Raw genomic sequence first — 19,585 nt, forward strand, 5'->3', positions numbered from 1 at the left:
AATGTCTGGATCGGTCAGCTGACATGAGATTTGCCCATAAGAATGCTCATTCAAGAAACAGGCCAGACTGTAGAAGCTGTGAGGTTGAAGGCTGGGGAAGGGGGTTGGGCAGATATCGGGAAGCCACTGTTGTGATCCAGGTGGGGCAGGAGCGCCTGAACTAGGCAGCGCAAGGAGCTCCTTGTTCAGAATCTGTCCAGCAGCCAGTGAGGTGCAACTCTTACAGAGAACCCTGACTGGATCCCTGGATGGTTTGCTAGACTAAATCTGCTCCAGGTCACCTAGAATCCCATTTCTGAAACAAGCAGGACCCCATGGCTCATGGGGCAGCACTGACACTGGCCAGTAATCCCGTTTCAGTCTCCAGGTCTCCATTTCCCCATCTGTAATATGAGTGAATTCAACTAATTATATTTTAGGTACCTTCCTGTCTGGTCATTTTATTTATGTATTTTTAGAGAAAGGGAAAGGAAGGGAGAGAGGGAAAGAGGGAGAGGGAGAGAAACATCCATCAGTTACCAACTAGGGATGAGCCCACAAACCAGGCATGTACCCTGAGAATCAAACTGGGGGCCTTTCACTTTGCCGGCTGGTGCCCAACCAACTGAGCCACACCAGTTAGGTCCCTGTTCCGACATTCTCTAAATTCTTTTTATATTAGATCCTAATAATATCAGGCACATGAGGCCCTCAGAAACCTCATGAACACTCTTGGATACTCTGTCCAAAGGCACCAATTTACTCTTCTTTCGTAGTTGTGGACAGTAATATTACATAAATTGGAATAATCTCTGCAGAGGTCAGTTTGGCACTGTGATGGTTAATTTCGTGTATTAACTGGAGTGCACCACTATTCCCAGATATTATTCTGTGGTTCTGTGAAAGTGTATTTTGGGTGAGAGTAACATCTAAATTGGTACACTTTTAAATCAGAGTAGTTTCCCCTCCATTATGTGGATGGGCCCCCTCTAATCAGTTGTAGGTCTTCAGAAAAAAACTAACTCTCCAGCCTTCCCCAGCAAGAAGGAATTCTGCCAGCAGACTGCCTTTAGACTGGATCTGTAACTCCTCCCTGTGTCTTTAGCTGGCTGGCCTCCTCTGAAGATTTTGGTCTTACAGAGCCTCCACAATTCATGTAAACCAATGCTTTAAAATAAATGAATCAATCTCTCTACACACACACACACACAGAGACACACACCCTGTTGACTGGTTCTGTTCTCTGGAGAACCCTAATCCTAATACTGGCACTATTTAGCAAAAATGAAAATATTGGTTATGACCAATTCACATTTGAGAATATGCTGCAACTACAGAAGAGGATGCAGACTCTATGTACTGAAGGAAAGATTTCCAAGATATACTAAAAATAGTATGTATAGTATATAATCATTTGTGTAAACAACAAAAAAAGGTAAAACTTTAAATTCCTACTGCTTACATGTCAAGGGAAACCCTATAGAAGGGCACCTAAGAAACTAATAGGAGGGGTCACTTGTTGGAGGTGGCAGTAGGGGAATTGAGTAAATGGGGAATAGGGCAGAGGGACATTTTGCTTTATTCCTTTTAATATTCTTTGATAAATGTATTCTTTGACCCAGCAATTCCACATCCATATATTTACCTTATAAATGTACTTCAATGCATGAAAAATGGCATAGCTACCAAAATATTCAGTTGCAGAACTGCTTACAAGAGAAAAAGAATAAAAACAACTTAAACACCCATCAGTAGGAAATGGCTAAATAAATCATCCATTTGAAGAAGCATGGTATATTTGTTACAAAGAATGAAGCTGCCTTCTGTTCTGATGTGGAATGACTTCCAAGTTAAGTGGAAAAAAGTAAGGTGCAGGACGCTGTGTGTGTAGTATGCTACCATTTGTGTGGTGAGAAAAGTCAAAACTCTATGCATACATATTTGCAAATGCATAAAAAATCTACAGATGAACACAGAATGAACTAGCAACAGTGCTTGCTACCCACAGAATTAGGTAACTGGGAAATGGAGGGGTGAGAAGGAATTACTTTACTGAGACTGTACCTTTTGAATCATGGGTATATAGTACCTATTCAAAAACTTTTTTAATTTCTGAGGGGAGAGGTAGGAGGAAGTTACATGCTAGGGTTGGGGTTAAGCTCATCTGAACACAAAGCAGACATATGCGCTGCTTTTCATGTTTTTAACCTGAGTTTCCCCAGAACTGCTCTTATGAATTCCAATCTCAAACCAAAGCTAATTTCACTGAAGACCCAGGGCCGTCACCAAAACCAGGGAGATAATTTTTGAAGATCAGAGCATTAGTTCTCTGCAAGGCAGATGACTCTTTAATCCATACATAAAGATAACTGGATGCAGACCTTTTCATTGGAACCATTTTTATTAATCAACTAACCAACAGAGGTGGTCAGCTTGAACCGAAACAACCTAAAACAGCCCCCAAAGGCCTGCCTCATTATAACACAATAGGGCAAAAGCAGAAATCAAGACAGTTTAGCCTTACTTCTTTTCAGAGTAGGCCAAATATGTTTTTATACATAGATGCCCCATTGAAAACTGATTAGCAATGCACCACCACAGTCATAAAGTGTAGAAATCTTGCTGGGGACTCCCCGCTTGCCATTCATAGAGTCAGCCTCTTCCTCACCATAAACACGTCCCAGCTTTTGTGGGGAGGAGACAAGCGTGTATCTTCAGCGACAGCACCATTTGTTTACTCTGGAACTTTGATGGGGAGGTGACTCACTTATTTCCTCCCTGAATCTGAGATGCAATAGCCTTTCTGAATATCTAACAGGGGTCCTGGGAGCTAGGTGGCAGAGGTTTCCTTAACAAGGAGTTTAGAGGGTAATTGTGTAGGGCTCCTTAAGTACTTAATCCTGTTGTTTTTCAGAAACCTTCGCACCTGGGCTCCCAAGAAGCAAGCAGGGCCGAATCAGTGCCCCACAGGCCTGTGAGTGAGGTGCTTCTCAGGGCAGTCACCCAAAGGAGAGGAGGTGGCAGGGGACAGGGTAAGGTGGCGACGCAGGGGGACAGAAATCAGCTGAAACACTCCATGCTGGTTCTGACTCGCTCCATCTCATGCAGGAAGCTGTAGAACTGAGGCAAGGTTAATTCTGGGGAAAGAAAATTCAGCTTCAGGTAAAAGTCCATAGAATCAGCCAAGAAAATTAATTTCCACCCAGAGATTTTTTTTTCCCCTCTTTTCTGGCTTGCTACAACCAAGCAGGTCTTGATGGGTAACTGATTATAATAAAAAGCTGGGAGCCTTGAACATAGAAAGGTTCTCAGCTCCATAAAAAAGGAGGGGGTTGAGAATGGCCCAACTCCACAGCATAGAGACACAAGGACAGTATTCAGGACGTTCCAATGTGACTTCTACAGCAAGAGCTTCTTGCTCTTCAGTCTTTGCCATTACTTTCCACCCCTTCCCCTTTTTCAGAAAGATGCTTTAGTTCTGGGGTCTCCAACTTGCCAATGGCTTATTAATGATCTTTGTACCATCTTTTAGGAGAGGAAAGGTAGTAGTTATGATACAGCTTAGCAATAAATTTTTTTCTGGGAGAAATGATGTGTGGTGGGCTACAGAAGTCCACTGAGTGAAGAGCACAGAGAGAGAGTGAAAGGTTCAAATGGGGATTTGGACTCACCTATATATAAACTTTCAGTTTGGTTTCCTTTTTTAACCACCAGTTTTAACTGATTAAAAAGAAGAAATAAAAAAATTAAAATTAAAATGACAGCAGCGTAAAGAAATTCTTGAAACCTGAACTTTCACTTAAACATCAAAGCATCCAGTTTAATTAAAAAAAAATTTTTTTTAATTTATTGATTTTAGAGAGAGGGGAAAGGAGAGAGGGAGGGAGGTAATAATATCAATTTGCTGTTCCACTAATTTAGGCATTCATTGGTTGGTTCTTGTATATGCCCTGACCAGGGATCAAACCTGCAACTTTGTCATATCAGGACAATGCTCTAACCAACTGAGCTACCCAGCCAGGGCAAAGCACCCAGTTTCTAACTTGAGAGTTATATAGGAGCAGTCTGGATTGTCCACCAAAACTTCTAGGAAGTCCCATGGTTACAGTAACAACTAAACTTTTAAGAATACCTGGATCCTATTAATCTAAAATAAGCATGTTGGTGAGCATGTCTTTGGCTGACCACATTACTCTGAGCTATACAAGACACTTCAGTGGAACATCCATTTAATTGGATATTTAAACACTCAATGTAGGTTTAATAATTTTTAACCAAGTCAAAAATCTACCCATTCTCAATGATCAGGGGAAGACTTACTTGTAAAAAAATACTTCCGACTTTTTCTAGTTCACTGCTCCCAGATGTCACTATGACACAAAAGAAAAAACAAGTAAGTGGCTGGCTGAGGACTCACTCTGAAGACCCCAATCCTGCAGGTTGTTGCAACAGAAGCAACATGGCGGTGAATATCAGGAAAGTAAAATGTGCTTTTCAGGAAGTCAACATATCAAGAGCCAAGGACAGAAACAGCTGCTGAACGTGGACAGCAATACAGAGAGGCAGCTGCTGCCCAACAGTCTCTGAGGACGGAGGACACCTCTGCCCCACTGAGGCCATCTAAAAGCCTCTGCAACCCAACCCTCTACCACCCAAAGGATCTAAGACCGCCTTTAATTAGTTACCTCCAAATTTCCACTCCATATCTATAAGCTGGTTAATCATCAGAGTCTGACCTATGGCCCATCGAGCAAGGGTGGGGGCATTCTGCTTCCACTGAAACAAAAACAAAAAGCCGAAGTTATACCAATGGGAATAATCTTCCTGCTCCATCCCGCCCCCAACACAGTAACGTTTAGTTATTTATCCAGTGGGAAGAACGCAGAACTAAGGGCTGGTCTATATGCACAGATCTGCCGGTTGTGGGACTATAGACGGGCAGAAGATAATACAAATGTTTTCTTTCATTCTAAGATTTAATCCATGTTGGAACAACAACTGTATGACATTTATGTTCAGTCAAACCAGAGAAATGCACTGAAAAAAAAAAAAGCACAGAAATTACACATGCACTAAATAGCTGAGTTTAAAAGCTGGATGTATGTCATTTGCGTGAAATCAAATGAAGAACATTAAGCTGGCTAAACGACACACAGTGATTGATGGCTTTTCCTTAGGAGGCATTTTCCATTTGTTTCTTTTCATGAAATAAAAGCAAGCGATCTTAAGCTTGATTAAGAGGAATTATGATACCTTTTCAGAAAAGTAAGTGGCTTTCTCGTCACTAAGACCTACGAGAGAACATAGAGAGACATTAATAATAAGGAGCTGCAAGGCCTGTCACTCTGAGCAACCTTGGTGATGACCTACCCAAAGTTATGAAGTCAGCCCGGACCTGCTCAGCTGTGAGACTCTTCTTCAAGGCACCTGGGAAAAAGGGGAGAAATCAATTAAAAAGGGCAAATCAGTTAATCAGCTGACAGTATGTAATGGGCACAACTTATATAATACAGTTGACAAAAGGAATATGGAAACCTCAGCTAGAAGACCTCAATCCAGCTGGGAGAAGTGGAGAACAAGACAGACTATTTTGTTTATTGTACAAGCATTTACCCACCCCTTCCCCAAAAGTATGGAAGACATTAGAGACAGAAGAGAAGACTTTATAAACTTAAGGATGGGGGTACTTGATCTAAGGAAAGAATAAGGACACATATTCCCTGAACAAAGTGGGGGAAGTTCAATGTTAGGCTGGACATAGGGGCAACAGCCTAGAACTGCACTGTGTAGTGCATAACTACTAAACATGTGTGGTTATTTAAATTTGTTAAAATTAAATTTTAAATTCTGTTCCTCAGACCCTGGCTGGTGTGGCTCAGTGGACTGAGCATCTGCCTGCAGACCAAAAGGTTGCCAGTCTGATTCCTGGTCAGGGCACCTGCCTGGGTTGTGGGCCAGGTCCCCAGTTGGGGGCGCGCAAGAGGCAACCAATTGATGTTTGTCTCCCACTCTTTCTCTCTCCTTTCCCCTCCCTCTAAAAATAAATAAGTAAAATATTTAATAAATAAATATATATATAAATCCTGTTCCTTAGTCACACGAGCTATTTCAAGTGCTCAACAGCTACATGGCCCCAGTGGTCACGGTCCTAGACAGTGCAGATTATAGTCCATTTCCATTTACATAGAACGTGCTATTGGATAGTGTTGCCCTTGAAAATCAACTTTCAGGAAGTACACCTAGATGAGCTAAACAGTTTGGCCTTTACAATTAACAAGTCCCTTTCAAGGAGGGCACCAAACCTTTCCCTCTGCAGCCCTGGAATACTCCCCTGTGGAGGTGCTTTTTTCTGCCCACAAACTCCAATTCCTGAAAATAAAGTGTTGCCAGCAATCTGGGTGTCTCAATGTTTAACTTGCCAGCGACAGCCTGGAGTAACAATCTGACAACCACCTTAAAATTTTCCACATCTTAGTCTTCCAGAACATGACTAATTAAAGAACAAGAAGACATCCACCACCATCCAGGGAGGGCCCTGAAGTGATACCCTAAACCCAAGTCCCCACCCTCATCTTACTCCAAAAAACAATCCTAAAGGCTGTTGTCCTGCAAAATAAAGCATCTAAACAAAGGGAGGAAATCTTTTATCTCCAAAATCAGATGGAGCAAGGAAGCCACAGTGAAATAAAAAAAGGCAAAACCCCAGGAAACCTTGGCCATAAAGGACTTCCAAGAAGGGAGTCACTTCCTAGCCAATCCAATGAACTCAAACTATCACACTTACAACTCCTTCATGTATAGCCAGTTCAAACCCTACATTTTGCTTGATGATTCCGAAGTACTCTGAAGTGGGTATTACCACTGAAATCTTTAATTAACCAGGAAACTAAAGTTCAAGCTTTGGGGGGAGAAAATTAGAAAATGTACATAGTCAGCAATTGCACTGCCAAGAATTCACCCATCAGATTTACCCCAAAAGTACACTTAGATATATGTGGGAAACTCATTAGCAATGTCAGTAGTAAAGATAAAACGTCAGAACGGCCCTGGCTGGTGTGGCTCAATGGATTGAGTGCCAACCTGTGAACCAAAGGTCGCCAGTTTGATTCCCAATCAGGGCACATGCCTGGGCTGTGGGCCGGGTCCCCAGTTGGAGGAGCGTGAGAGGCAACCACACATTGATGTTTCCCTCCCTCTCTTTTTCCCTCCCTCCCCCTCTCTCTAAAAATAAATAATTCAAATCTTTAAAAACGAGAAAGTCAGGAACTGTCAGGTGATTTTGGTGAATCCACAGAGCCTGGATGTCAAAGTGATTTTGTTAAAACTTAATTCAGACCGTGTCTCTCCTCTGCTGCTCAAAACCCTCTAATAGCTCTGGTTGCACTTACACTGAAATGCAAAGTGCTTAAAATGCCCTGCATGAGATGGCCTCCTCTAAAACCTCTAAGCTCTCTCCCTTGCTTACTTTGCTTTTCCTATAATAGTCCAGGCAGGTTCCTACCACCAGGCTTTTGCCCTTGCAGGTTCCTCTGCAGGGAACACTCTCCCTCAAATCTGCACATGGTTCATTCCCTCTCTTCATTCTGGCCTCTGCTTGAATCTCATCTCTTAAAGGCTCCCTTGACCACTCTATTTCAAGTGGTGCTGCTCTTCACTTATACCTTTATACTTCTCTGCACTGCATTTATAACTACCCAATTTGTTAGACATTTATTGTCAATTTTTCTGTGAGAACATCAGTTTGATAAGAACTTGGTCTGTTTTGTGCATTGCTATTGTCCCAAGCTCCTAGAAAAGTGGCACTAAAAAAATGTTCTGAAAGAATCCATACAATGGAATACTACGCAGCCTTTAAAAAGGAGATAGCTTTCAATGTGCCAGTTTGCAAGATATAATTAAAAGAAAATGAAAGTGCAGTGTACACAGTGTGATTCCTTTTGTGAAAATAAAGACGGTATAATATTCTTATTTATAGCTTCAATTACATCCTATCCAATAGCTAAGTAGGCAAATATAAGGCACATTTTTTTCTGAACATATCCACAAAAAACTTGAGAGGATATCTTTGGGTAAAGGGTTTGGGTGGGACTTTTCTTCCTGTCATTTTAAAATTTTCTAGTTGCTGTAGGTTTTTTAAAATGTAAAGGTGATAAAATTGTGAGCCATTTTTTTGTTTCCTCTGTTTTTTATTCATTAATCTTAGAGAGAGGAAGGAAGAGAGAAACACTGATTTGCTGTTCCACTTATTTATGCATTCATTGGTCGATTCTTGTATGTGCCCTGACTGGGGATGGAACTTGCAACCTTGGCGTATCGGGATGACATTCGAAACAATGGAGCTACCAGTCAGAACTTATTTCCTTTCTTGTATTTTTCTATAATTAAAAAAATATGCCCTGGCTGGTGTGGCTCAGTGGACTGAGCACCAGCCTACAAACAAAAGGGTCACTGGTTCAATTCCCAGTCAGGGCACATGCCTGGGTTGCAGGCACATGCCAGGTCCCCAGTTGCGGGCGCACGGGAGGCAACCACACATTGATGTTTCTCTCTCTCTCTTTCTCCCTCTCTTCCCCTCTCTCTAAAAATAAATTTAAAAAATGTTTTTAAAAAATAAATGTTACTTTAAAAAAAGCAGTTAAACAAATTGCCCAGGGACACAACAGCTGGCAAAGGCCAAGTAGCTTATAGGCCAGAGTCCCGAAACCTAAGCTCAGGTCATTCTGAGATGCTCTCCCAGTGAAGCAATACCAGGCAATGCTTTGACAGTGACTAAATATGAAGGCTCCCAACTAGACACCAAAAGGCAGTTCTCCACCCGCCCATTACTTCCGGCAGGCAGGAACCATACTTAAAAATATAGTATTGGTGCCCTGGTTGGTGTGACTCAGTGAATTGATCTTGAACGCCAGCCTGCGAACCAAAGGGTCACCAGTTCAATTTCCAGTCATGGCACCTGCCTGGGTTGCGGGCCACATTCCCCAGTTGGGGGTGCACAAGAGGCAATGACACACTGATGTTTCTCTCTCTCTCTTTCTCTCTTCTTCCCCCTCTCTAAATATAAATATTAAAAATATATATATAGTATTTGCATCATGCTAGGCCTCCAGTCCTTAAGTAATTCCTTCCCTCCTCCCCTCTCTCCCTTCCTCTTCTTTCCTTAAAAAATATATTTGCATCATGCTAGGCCTCAAGACCTTAATCCATTTCTTCCTTCCATTCCCTCATTTATTTTTGAGATCTAATTGACATATGACACTGTATATGTTTAAGGCATCGATTTGATATATTTATATATTGCAATATAATTACCACCATAACATTAGCTAATACTTCTTTCACATCACATAATTATTTCTTTTATTTTTTGTGGTGAGAACATTTAAGATCTAGTCTCTTAGCAATTTTGGAGTTTATAATACAGTATTCTTGACTATAACTCTTAACTTCCTTTTCTGCTTTTTCCTTTGGTGGCTCCTTTGCACTAAGCACAAGGCAGGCCTGCAGCCTAGACCCTGTTACAGACCGAAAACTGAATTTGAAGGCTGGAATCACCAGAACATATCATTTGGTGAAATGTGAGAATGTCCTTTAAACACAGATAACCATCTAGGATGGTTTACAATGTCCTTGAGCACAGATTTCCACTGGAACAGTTATCTCAGGCAAAACTTCACTGCCATCAGACAGTATGGTGGACAAGACAGAGGCGTATGTGAGGGGGAGGATTTCAGTATTGCCAGGGAACAGTTGAAAAATGAGCAAATATTGCTATTCAAGCCAAAAATCTACATAAGCTTATTCAGTGTATGTAATAAGGGAAGCCCAAGAACAGAACTTAGCTTTGGTGAAAATTTCTGGGGGGATATGGGAGAGGATGGTGAGCTGTGTTCACTCAGCGATTACAGACCCTGAAGGTTGACCAGCTGAATCCACACCTGCAAGGCTCACAGGGGAACAGAGGTCATGGTCACTGTACATGGATTTACTGAGCACCTGCAATACGCCAGCATTGTGCTGGATCCTGGGAAATATCAATGAACCAAACAGGCAACAGCCTCAGCCTCATTAGGCTTATACTCTATTGGGAGGGGAAAAACCACAATTACAATGTAACAAGTAAGCCATGTATATAATGAGGTGAAAAGTGCCCCAGAGAAAAGTAACAAAGCACGTTAAGGATGTAAGTCCTGGGAAACTTAGTTCAACAGTTGATTAAATACCATTTGTAACTATCGTTTAATGCTAACTTTTTTTCCCCCAGACAGAAAGAATTCCGTTGGGAGTGTGAAAAGGGAGTTACCTCCTTTTCTTAAAACAAACAAACAAAAAATCAGTTAGTGAGCACCCACAAGGACTAGACAGCTTGCAAAGTATTAAAATAAAAACATCTTAAAATGTATCCCTGCTGCCAAGTTATCTGTAATCTTGTCCAGGAGACAACTCCTAACGATAATGACAATCATAATTTATCAGTGGTGCAGCTACCACTTATTGAAGTGAGCACTTTACTCTTACAATTTTTCTCCCTTCTTATAACAATGTATGAGCTACTAGTATTAGCTCTACTTTATCCCTGAAAGAAACTGATTCTCAGAGAGGTTAGTAACAGCTGTTAAGTAACCATAGGACAAGTAAGCAACAAGGGCTACCCAGCAACCAAATGCAATGGGAGGGCCAACTATAAACAAACAAAATGCATACAAGAGGGAAATCTGAACACTGCATATTTCCATTTTAAATATGATAATGGCATTGTGGTTTGACAGGGGTTTGAAAAAAGTCCTTTTAGAGATATATAACTAGGTATTTAGGAATTCATTCATCATGATATGATTTAGACTTGCTTTAAAATAATCCAGTCTGAAAAAAAAAATAAAAAATAAAAAAAATAAAATAAAATAAAATAATCCAGTCTGGGTGGGATACAGATGAAGCAATTTGGCCATGGGTTGATTAACTGTTGAGGTCAGGTTTTCTAAGAATTACATACTAAATAGTAAAAGATAAACATTTAGCCAGATGGGAGATGTGTGGGGGAATGGGTGAAGAGATGAGGGGTTAAGAAGTACAAATAGGTAATTACAGAAGAGCCATGGGGATGTAAAGTACAGTATAGGAAATGGAGTAGCCAAAGAACTTATACACATGACCTAAGGACAGGAACAATGGTGGGGGGATTGCCTAAGGGACTGAGTGTTGGGTGGAGGGGGGCAAAAGGGGGAATATCAAGACAGCCGTAATAGCTGTGGCTTAGTGGATTGAGCACCAGCCTGTGAACCAAAGGGTCACCGGTTCTATTTCCAGTTAGGGCACACGCCAGGGCTGCAGGCTAGGTCCCCGGTTGGGGGGTGTGTGAGAAGCAACCACACATTGTTATTTCTCTCCCTCCCTTTCTCCCTCCCTTCCCCTTGCTAAAAATAAATAAGTAAAAAATGCCCTGGCTGGTGTGGCTTAGTGGATTGCGCACTGGCCTGTGACCCAGAGGGCCGCCGGTTCAATTCCCTGTCAGGGCACGTGCCTGGGTTGCAGGCCAGGTCCCCAACTAGGGGGCGTGCGAGAGGTAACTGATTGATGTTTCTCTTGCACATCACTGTTTCTCTCCCATTCTTTCTCCCTCCCTTACCCTCTCTCTGAACATAAATAGGTTAAAAAAATTTTTTTAAATAAAAAATAAATAAGTAAAATAAAAATACATGTAAATAAATAAATAAACATTTAAAAATTCTTCTACGCTTTAATTCAATCAGGGGAGATTCTAGCCACAGCTTTTCCATTGCAAGATGATCTAAAAAGCAAGTCACTTCCCTTCTGTTAAGGCTCGGTTTTCTTTATCTCCAAGACCAAAATTAGACTAGATCAGCACTTTACAAAGCTTTTACCAGACCCTCCCCCTGACCGAAAAAAAAAAAAAAAAAAAAAAGTTCCATGATTAACTGTTTCACAGATACTGGTTAAGCAGGTATTTTTATTGCAGGATTTTTCTGAGACTGAAATATGTTAATGTGTGTGAATCTCCAAGGTTCCAAGGCTGGGGAGGTGGGGAGACATATTTCCTGACTGTCTGGTTGCTGAAGGCTTTTCTGAATGAAACCATGAATTCAGGGAAGACTGACCTGTTCTGGAGGGTTCTTGAGGCCCCTTCAACTCTAATAAGCTGAATGAAGTCTAACTGCAGAGGCAGGACCAGGATGACAGAAGTGGAAGAGAATGAGTCTTACATTTCACATTGGAAAAGGCCTTGAATACCAAATCAAGGACTACAGACTTCATTACGTAAAGTGCATAGTTGGGAGGAGCGGCATGTTCCAAGTTGTTCTGTGGAAGTGTACTGCAGGGCAAACTGAAATCTGGGATGGGAGACTAGAGGTGGAGAGGTTACTGACAAAATAAGGTACAAAGGGCCAAGAACTTGCTCTGGGACTGGAAAGAAAATGAGACACAAGACCGAGAAATGAGGAAGAGGCCAAGAGACTTACAAGCTACAATGTCAGGTGCTTAGGAGACACTGTAGAAGAAACGGAGAATTCAAACAGGAAAACTCTGCAGGAAGACAAAAGTCAGTTGCATGGGAATAAAAAGAAAAGTAAAATAAACTGTTGAGAGCTGAGAAATACAGCAAACCCTAGACTTCATTTCTAGAATTTGAAAAGCTTGAATGCTATGGGGCATTAAATAGTCAAAAAGTAAATTCAAATCCTCTCTATTAGGTGAAGGAAAGTTTTATTTTATAACCTGATATTGAGGCATGGGGCTAAAATTAATAATTATCAACAAATAAAGTTCAAGTTTAGCAAGTAGTGTATTAAGTGCTTTACGTACATTAACTCACTTATTCCTAATGACACTGCCATTATTACTCCATTTTTCAGATAAGAAACTGAGCCTCCAAGTGGCTGGGTTATCCAAGGTCAAATAACTACACTAGGTGATGTGAACAACACATAAATCCAGTGAGCCTCCAAAGCCCATGTCTGCATTGGTATGCTACGAGTTCTTCAATGTTCTCTGCATCTGTAGAAAATGGCCTTCTATAAACACTGATAATCGATCCTACTTGAAAAACACCCAATGTCCCCTGGGAGGGTCACAGACTCCCCCAAATTCAATTCAACTCACACAGCATGTACTAAGCGCTTGCTCTATGTCATTAGTTAACTTGTAACTGTGGCTTCAGCAAGTAGTACAAGACCCGCCCCTGACTTCAAGGTATTAGCTATCTGTTACAGCCATAGATACTCATACAAAGCAATATGAACAATAGAAAAGTAAATGATTATGGTTCAAAATGAGAGCTTCAGATAAAAAACAAAAACAAAAAACACCAGATTTCAGTTGCTGAGAGGAAGGAACGTCAACGCGGACTGAAGTGATTTAGGAAGGCTTTCTGAAAGAGGCAGCGCAGGGGCTAGAGCTCAGGGGTTGGGAAGGACTGAAGACAGTATGGCAGGACGGAGTGGAGAAGGGAGCAGAGATGAGAAAAACACACCAGACAGAGGTCTCCAGAAAATCGGTGTCCACAACAGCTATGGGATAGACAGACCTCCACCCACAAACCCATTCCTGCATGTGTAGGCTTGACAATGAGAGCAAAGACGGCTGGTTCTGCACTCTGAGCACCTATTCTGCAGAAATGCTCACATACATATGGTGAGTGCACAAATGTCCTAAGGATGTTCACTGTGGCATTGTTTCTAAGAGTGAAGAGTTAAGGACAACTAAAATGTTCAGCAATAGGAAATGGATTAACTAAAAGGAGATGCCTTTAGTCCAAGGTATACTACAGTCATCAGAAGAATGCAGTTGACGTGGAATGATCTACATGATAAACTAGGTATGAAAAAAATGCAAGCTGTACAGCTCTTCTGTGCTTTACTATCATTTATGAAAAACAAAACTGCATGTAAGTCTGTCAGTGTATATAAAAATCATAAGGACATACTTCAAAATTATATTGTGATTATTTCTAAAGAATGGATGACAGTAAAAGGGAATTTTCACTTTTGACTCTCCATAGCTCTGCACTATTTTAAGTTTGCAGTGAAAATTTATTCCTGTGTTAAAAAGACTGCAAGTTCCCATCCAACCTTGTGGTTCACATGCCTTTAACCTTCCATAAGAGCAAAGAATGCAAGAATCACGCAGATCACAAAATTTCACAGTTGAAAACCTCACGGGGCCCTGGCTGGTGTGGCTCAGTGGACAGAGTGCTGGCCTGCAAACCAAAAGGTCACCAGTTCGATTCCCAGTCAGGGCACATGCCTGGCTTGTGGGCCAGGTCCCCAGCTAGGGGCGAGTAAGAGGCAAGCAATTGATGTTTCTCTCACACATCAATGTTTTTCTCCCTCCCTTCCCCTCTAAAAATAAATAAATAAAATCTTAAAAAAAAAAAAGAAAGAAAATCTCAGGGGCCTTGACCCACGTGGCTTGGTTGGTTGGGCATTGTCCCACAGTATGAGGGGTTGCAGGTTCAATCCCTGGTTGGGGTACATGCCTGGGTTGCAGGTTCGGCTCCAGGTCAGGGTGTGTGATGGAGGCAACTGATCGATCTATCTCCCTCTCATTGGTCTTTCTCTCCCTCTCTTTCTCCCTCCCTTCTCCCTCTCTAAATATAAATAAATAAAATCTTTAAAAAAAGAAAAGAAAACCTCAGGGATGTTCTGATTCAAGTCTCTGGCTTGACAGGGCAAAAGACAGGACAAAGCAAAGGAAACATATGGGAAGATATCCCACAGTAAAAAACAAATGTAAGCCCCAACTTTTAGTGCACCATTTGGTTGAAATCCTGGAAGATCAGCTTATTACTGATATTTTTTTAAAAATTCATTTATTTTTAGAGAAAAGGGAAGGGAAGGAGAAAGACAGAGAAAGAAACATCAGTGTGTGAGAGAAACATCTATCAGCTGCCTAACTGGGGACCAGGCCCACCACCCAAGCACATGCCCCAACTAGGAATCGAACCTGTGACCCTTCGCTCTGCGGGATGATGCCCAACTGAGCCACACCAGTCAGAGCATTACTTATTTTTTAAATGTGCAAACCAGGGATGCATGCTGTTTCACCTTCTCTCAATCTTGCCAACATTTACTGATTCTTTAAGAGTGGGCTCGGGCCTGGCTGGGTAGCTCAGTTGGCTGAAGCACTGTCCCGATACACCAGAGTTGTGGGTTCGATCCCTGGTAAGGGCACATATAAGAGTCAATCAATGAATGCACGAATGAGTGGAGCAACAACAGATCAACATTTCTCTCTCTCCCTCTCATTCTCTTTCTAAAAAAAAAAAAAAAGACAACTCAAATGTTGCCTCTCTTTAAATAAAATTAACTTTAAATTTCCAAATTAATTCTAGCAACATATTCGACAATATATAGCCAAAAATAAACAACGAAAACAACCTGCAGTCCTACCACCCAGATATAGCCACAGTTAACATTTATTTTCTTTCTCGCTTTCTTTCTTTCCAAAAATAGGACTGTGGCAGAAAGTTTTGTAAACTACTATTTTTATTTAACAGTATATTGTGAAAGGTTTTCTGTATTATTACATTTTCTTCAACAGCATCTTTTTAAATTACTATATAATTTGAAAACCAAGAGCAACCTTTTACTGAGGTACTGTGCTAAGCATTTTATTTACATTATCTCAAGCTTCAAATAAGCCTTCCCCTCAACACACACACCAAAAAAAAAACCAAACACCCTAGATGGTGGGGTGGGGGTGGGGAGACTGCTAAGGAGGGGTTGTTATTAGGGGTTAGGAGAGATAGGTACCTGGCCTAAGTCACACTACTTATCAAGTGACAGACTGGGTTTGACTCGCAGGTCCATCTCAGAACTGGGAATTCTTGACCACCAGAATGTCCCCTGGTAAAAATGGAGCACGACTCCTTACATGAGTCTCCAGTTGCTGGGTCATTTGGTTGTTTCTAGTTTTTCTCTATCGTACACAGGGCTACAATGGACGTCCCTACATCCCCTTCTTTCTGATCTCCTCCCTTCTGGCTACAAACTTCCTGACTGCTGTAGGCAAACTGCTTCTCAAACCATGTGCAAGTGAAAGACCTATTTTGTTTTCAATCCATCAGGAATCAATATTTTTGTAATACAATGAAAATTAATTCCTAGAAACAGAAAATGAAAAAACACATACAAAATAGAAGCTCCAAATGATTAAAATAATAAGGTTTATGTTACATATATCTTACCACATTAAAAATAAAACAAGCACCATTTTTAAAAAAATTATCAAATTTAAGAGACTTTATCAAATTGCTATAAAGATTTCTAAACGCTTACTCTCAATTTCTGTGTTTACTGTGTAGAGGACCAGATAACATTTTGGGGAGTGAAGCCAGGATGCAGACTACACTTTGAACTGCACTCTATTATATTCCACCAGGGTTATCTGATTTCCTGGCTTCCCTCCCTAGAAGTAAATCCCTCTGTGTCTGATTCACTACTGAATGCTCTGGCTCAGTGCCTAGGGCACTTGCTGACTCTGCAGGACTAAAGCAATGTTCGAGTAACTCTCTCACTTCAGCAGCAGACAGAGGCTACTCACCGTTTGGAACCAGAAGGAGACTTTTCACAATGCTTCTGAGGGGGCCAAGACTGATCTGATTAGTGGTGGCAAATTCAGAGAGCTGAGCCATAAACCTTTCGACCTTCAAAGAGGGAACAGCACAAATGAGGCCTTAGCTTTCTAAGTATCTCAGGACTATAGACCCACACTCAGGAACTCTCCTTATCACAAAATACTTTACCTCTTTTGGTTCAGTTAGAAAGTGAAAAAGCACTTCTGTCAGGGCTGAGAACTGCTGTGAAGAGAATAACACAGAACATCAGTAAAATTCTACTCCTGGTCAGTGTTCCCACATCCCATCCAACCAGACCATTCAGAGAGAAAATAATAACACACACGTGTTTATATCTGTTTTGATCATCTTACAGTTACAAATATTCACAATAACCACTACCAGCGGGCATTGTATATTTTATTGGGATACTTGGGAGTTACATATTAAGATCGCAAGAGTGCATGTACATGTGCATACATACATCTCAAGGGTCCAAATATACACAAGAACAAATGCGCGCGCGCGCGCGCACACACACACACACACTGATGGCCTGAAAGTGAAATTCACTGGAACATTAATAGCAGTTACTTTTTTAGTTTATTTGTTTACACTTCCACATATTTATTATACAAACATACACCAATCAAACATAGAATTTCTCCTTTTTCCCCCTCGTACAAATGGTAACCTGCTAGACAAACTTTTTCTGTAACTGTTTTTTAAAAGCAGTTACTTTTGCCGGGCAATATTTTGGGTGATTTTTATTTTCTTCTATTTTTGTCTACCCATATTTGCTGGGTATTTTTGCCCCCATAAGAAACTTCTTAACCCTGGCTGCTGTGGCTCAGTGGATTGAGCGTCGGCCTGTGAGCCAAGTGTCACTGGTTCGATTTACCAGTCAGGGCACATTACTAGGTTGCACATCAGGTCCCCCGTTGGGGGCACGAGAGACAACCACACAGTGATGTTTCTCTCCCTCTCTTTCTCCTTTCCCCTCTCTAAAAATAAATAAGTAAATAAACAAACAAATAATTTAAAAAAAAAAAAAAGAAAGAAAGAAACTTCTTGTGGCCTGACGAATGTGACTCAGTTGGTTGGGTGTCTGTTCTGCTGAGTGAAAGGTCACTGGTTCGATTCCTGGTCAGGGCACATGTGAGAGGCAACCCATTGATGTTTCTTTCTCACACTGTTTCTTTCCCTTTCTTTCTCCTTCCCTTTCCCTCTCTCTAAAACTAAATAGTCTTTTACAAAAGGAAAAGAAACATTGTACGTATGTGTATATATATAAAAGAGTAAAGTTTAACACTTTATCACACATTTTCTTAGACCAGTCTCTTATTATTTTGTGCATGTATATCTTCTCTTTATTGGTATGTATTATTAAGGACTGAATGTTTGTGCCCCCCAAAATTCACATGTTGAATTTATTACTGTATTTGGAGGTAGAGCCTGTGAGGAGGTAATGAAGGTTAATGAAGTCATAAAGGTGGGGCCCTTAATCCCATAGGGCTGTTGTCCTTGGAAGAGGAAGAGACACCAGAGTTCTCTATGCGGCACATGTCATGTGAGGACACATGAGAAGGCAGCCATCTGCAAGCCAGAACGTGAGGTCTCACCAGGAACTAACTCTGTTGGCACCTTGATCTTGGACTTACCAGCCCCCAGAACTATGGGAAATAAATTTCTGTTGTTTAAACCACCCACGAATATGGGAAATAAACTTCTGTTACTAAAACCATCCAGTCTATGGTATTTTGTTATAGCAGCCCAGTGGACAGTGTGTGGCACAGTGGGGTAAACAAAGACAGGAGTCTCAAATACCCAGATGTGAGTCAGTGTTTTCCTACTTACTTCACCAGGTAACCCTGGACAAATTACTCAGCCTCTCTGTCTCAGGCCCCATAGGAAAAACAAAGGTAATAATACATAGTTTCCATAACATACTAAAAGTGGCAATACGCAAAGCCTCCAGCACAGTGCCAGGCTAGAGGCTAAACGAATGGTAGCAATTATCATAGCCATAATGAGAGTCACTATTCCATTTGATCCACCTTTCTGAAGCAATACCACCTTTAAAAAAAATTACATACAGATACTTATGCTCCAAGTTGCCAAAGCTGTAGACGCAATATGATTGTCCAGTGTATCTGCTCCTTTTGCTATAATCCACTAAATTCCACACAAACCTCTGGCACAGCTCTGTATTATTTTATTTAAAAATGTATCCTATTTTAAAACTAGCCTTTGAGAACATAAAATCAATATATCTGCAAGGTTTTGAAAAGACCCAACTAGCGGATTGAGCGTCAGCCTGCGAACCAAGTGTCACTAGTTTGATTCCCAGTCAAGGCACATGACTAGGTTGCACATCAGGTCCCCACTTGGGAGTGCGTGAGAGGCAACCACACAGTGATGTTTCTCTCCCTCTCTTTCTCCTTTCCCCTCTCTCTAAAATAACGAAAGAAAGAAAGAAAGAAAGAAAGAAAGAAAGAAAGAAAGAAAGAAAGAAAGAAAGAAAGAAAGAAAGAAAGAAAGAAAAGAAAAGACCCAACTAGGATAAAAGATTATAAAACATTTCTCTTTCTCCCTGTCCCTCACTTCAGTCCCAATCCCCACAAGTAGTTACTGCTAATACCTCTGTGACTTTTCCATTTTATTTTCATTTAATTTCTTTTAAATACAAATCATACTGAACCCATTCCCTACACCTTGTCTTTTTTCACTCAATTTTGTCACAGAAATCAATTATCAGCAGATATAAGTGTACCTGGCTCTTTTAACAACTGCATGGCATTTGATTGTATAGTTAGCATAATTTAGCTTCCTAGAGTGAACTTTAGTGTATGTGTGCTGTTGGTATTATTTTAAACAATGGTGCAATGACTATCCTTCCACACATTTCTTTGTGACATAAAGATAAATTCTTAAAATGTATCCTAGGTCAAAGGATATATGCATTTTAAATTCTGAGAAAATGTCAAACTGCCCTGCAAAGAAGTTGCACGATTTACACCCCAGGAAGTGCCTGCT

The 19,585-nt window shown here is 41.0% G+C and overlaps 1 protein-coding gene across 3 annotated transcripts in view; it reads right to left on the minus strand.

Moving 5' to 3' along the window:
• Positions 1-2,361: 2,361 nt before the first annotated feature.
• COMMD7 (COMM domain containing 7) overlaps positions 2,362-19,585 on the minus strand; it is a 43,131-nt gene continuing 25,907 nt past the window's right edge. For all 3 annotated transcript variants that reach the window (XM_090286228.1, XM_090286227.1, XM_090286226.1), the window contains 8 exons: positions 16,739-16,792; positions 16,537-16,639; positions 5,350-5,406; positions 5,233-5,270; positions 4,665-4,755; positions 4,300-4,349; positions 3,651-3,699; positions 2,362-3,116 (listed from right to left, as the gene is read on the minus strand). In XM_090286228.1, coding sequence (XP_090142354.1) covers positions 3,040-3,116; positions 3,651-3,699; positions 4,300-4,349; positions 4,665-4,755; positions 5,233-5,270; positions 5,350-5,406; positions 16,537-16,639; positions 16,739-16,792 — 519 coding nt within the window. In that variant the 3' untranslated portion in view covers positions 2,362-3,039. The remainder of the gene's footprint in view (positions 3,117-3,650; positions 3,700-4,299; positions 4,350-4,664; positions 4,756-5,232; positions 5,271-5,349; positions 5,407-16,536; positions 16,640-16,738; positions 16,793-19,585) is intronic.

This window comes from Furipterus horrens, unplaced genomic scaffold (assembly GCF_987537825.1).
Source record: "Furipterus horrens unplaced genomic scaffold, mFurHor1.1.pri manual_scaffold_8, whole genome shotgun sequence".
NCBI classification, from domain to species: domain Eukaryota; kingdom Metazoa; phylum Chordata; class Mammalia; order Chiroptera; family Furipteridae; genus Furipterus; species Furipterus horrens.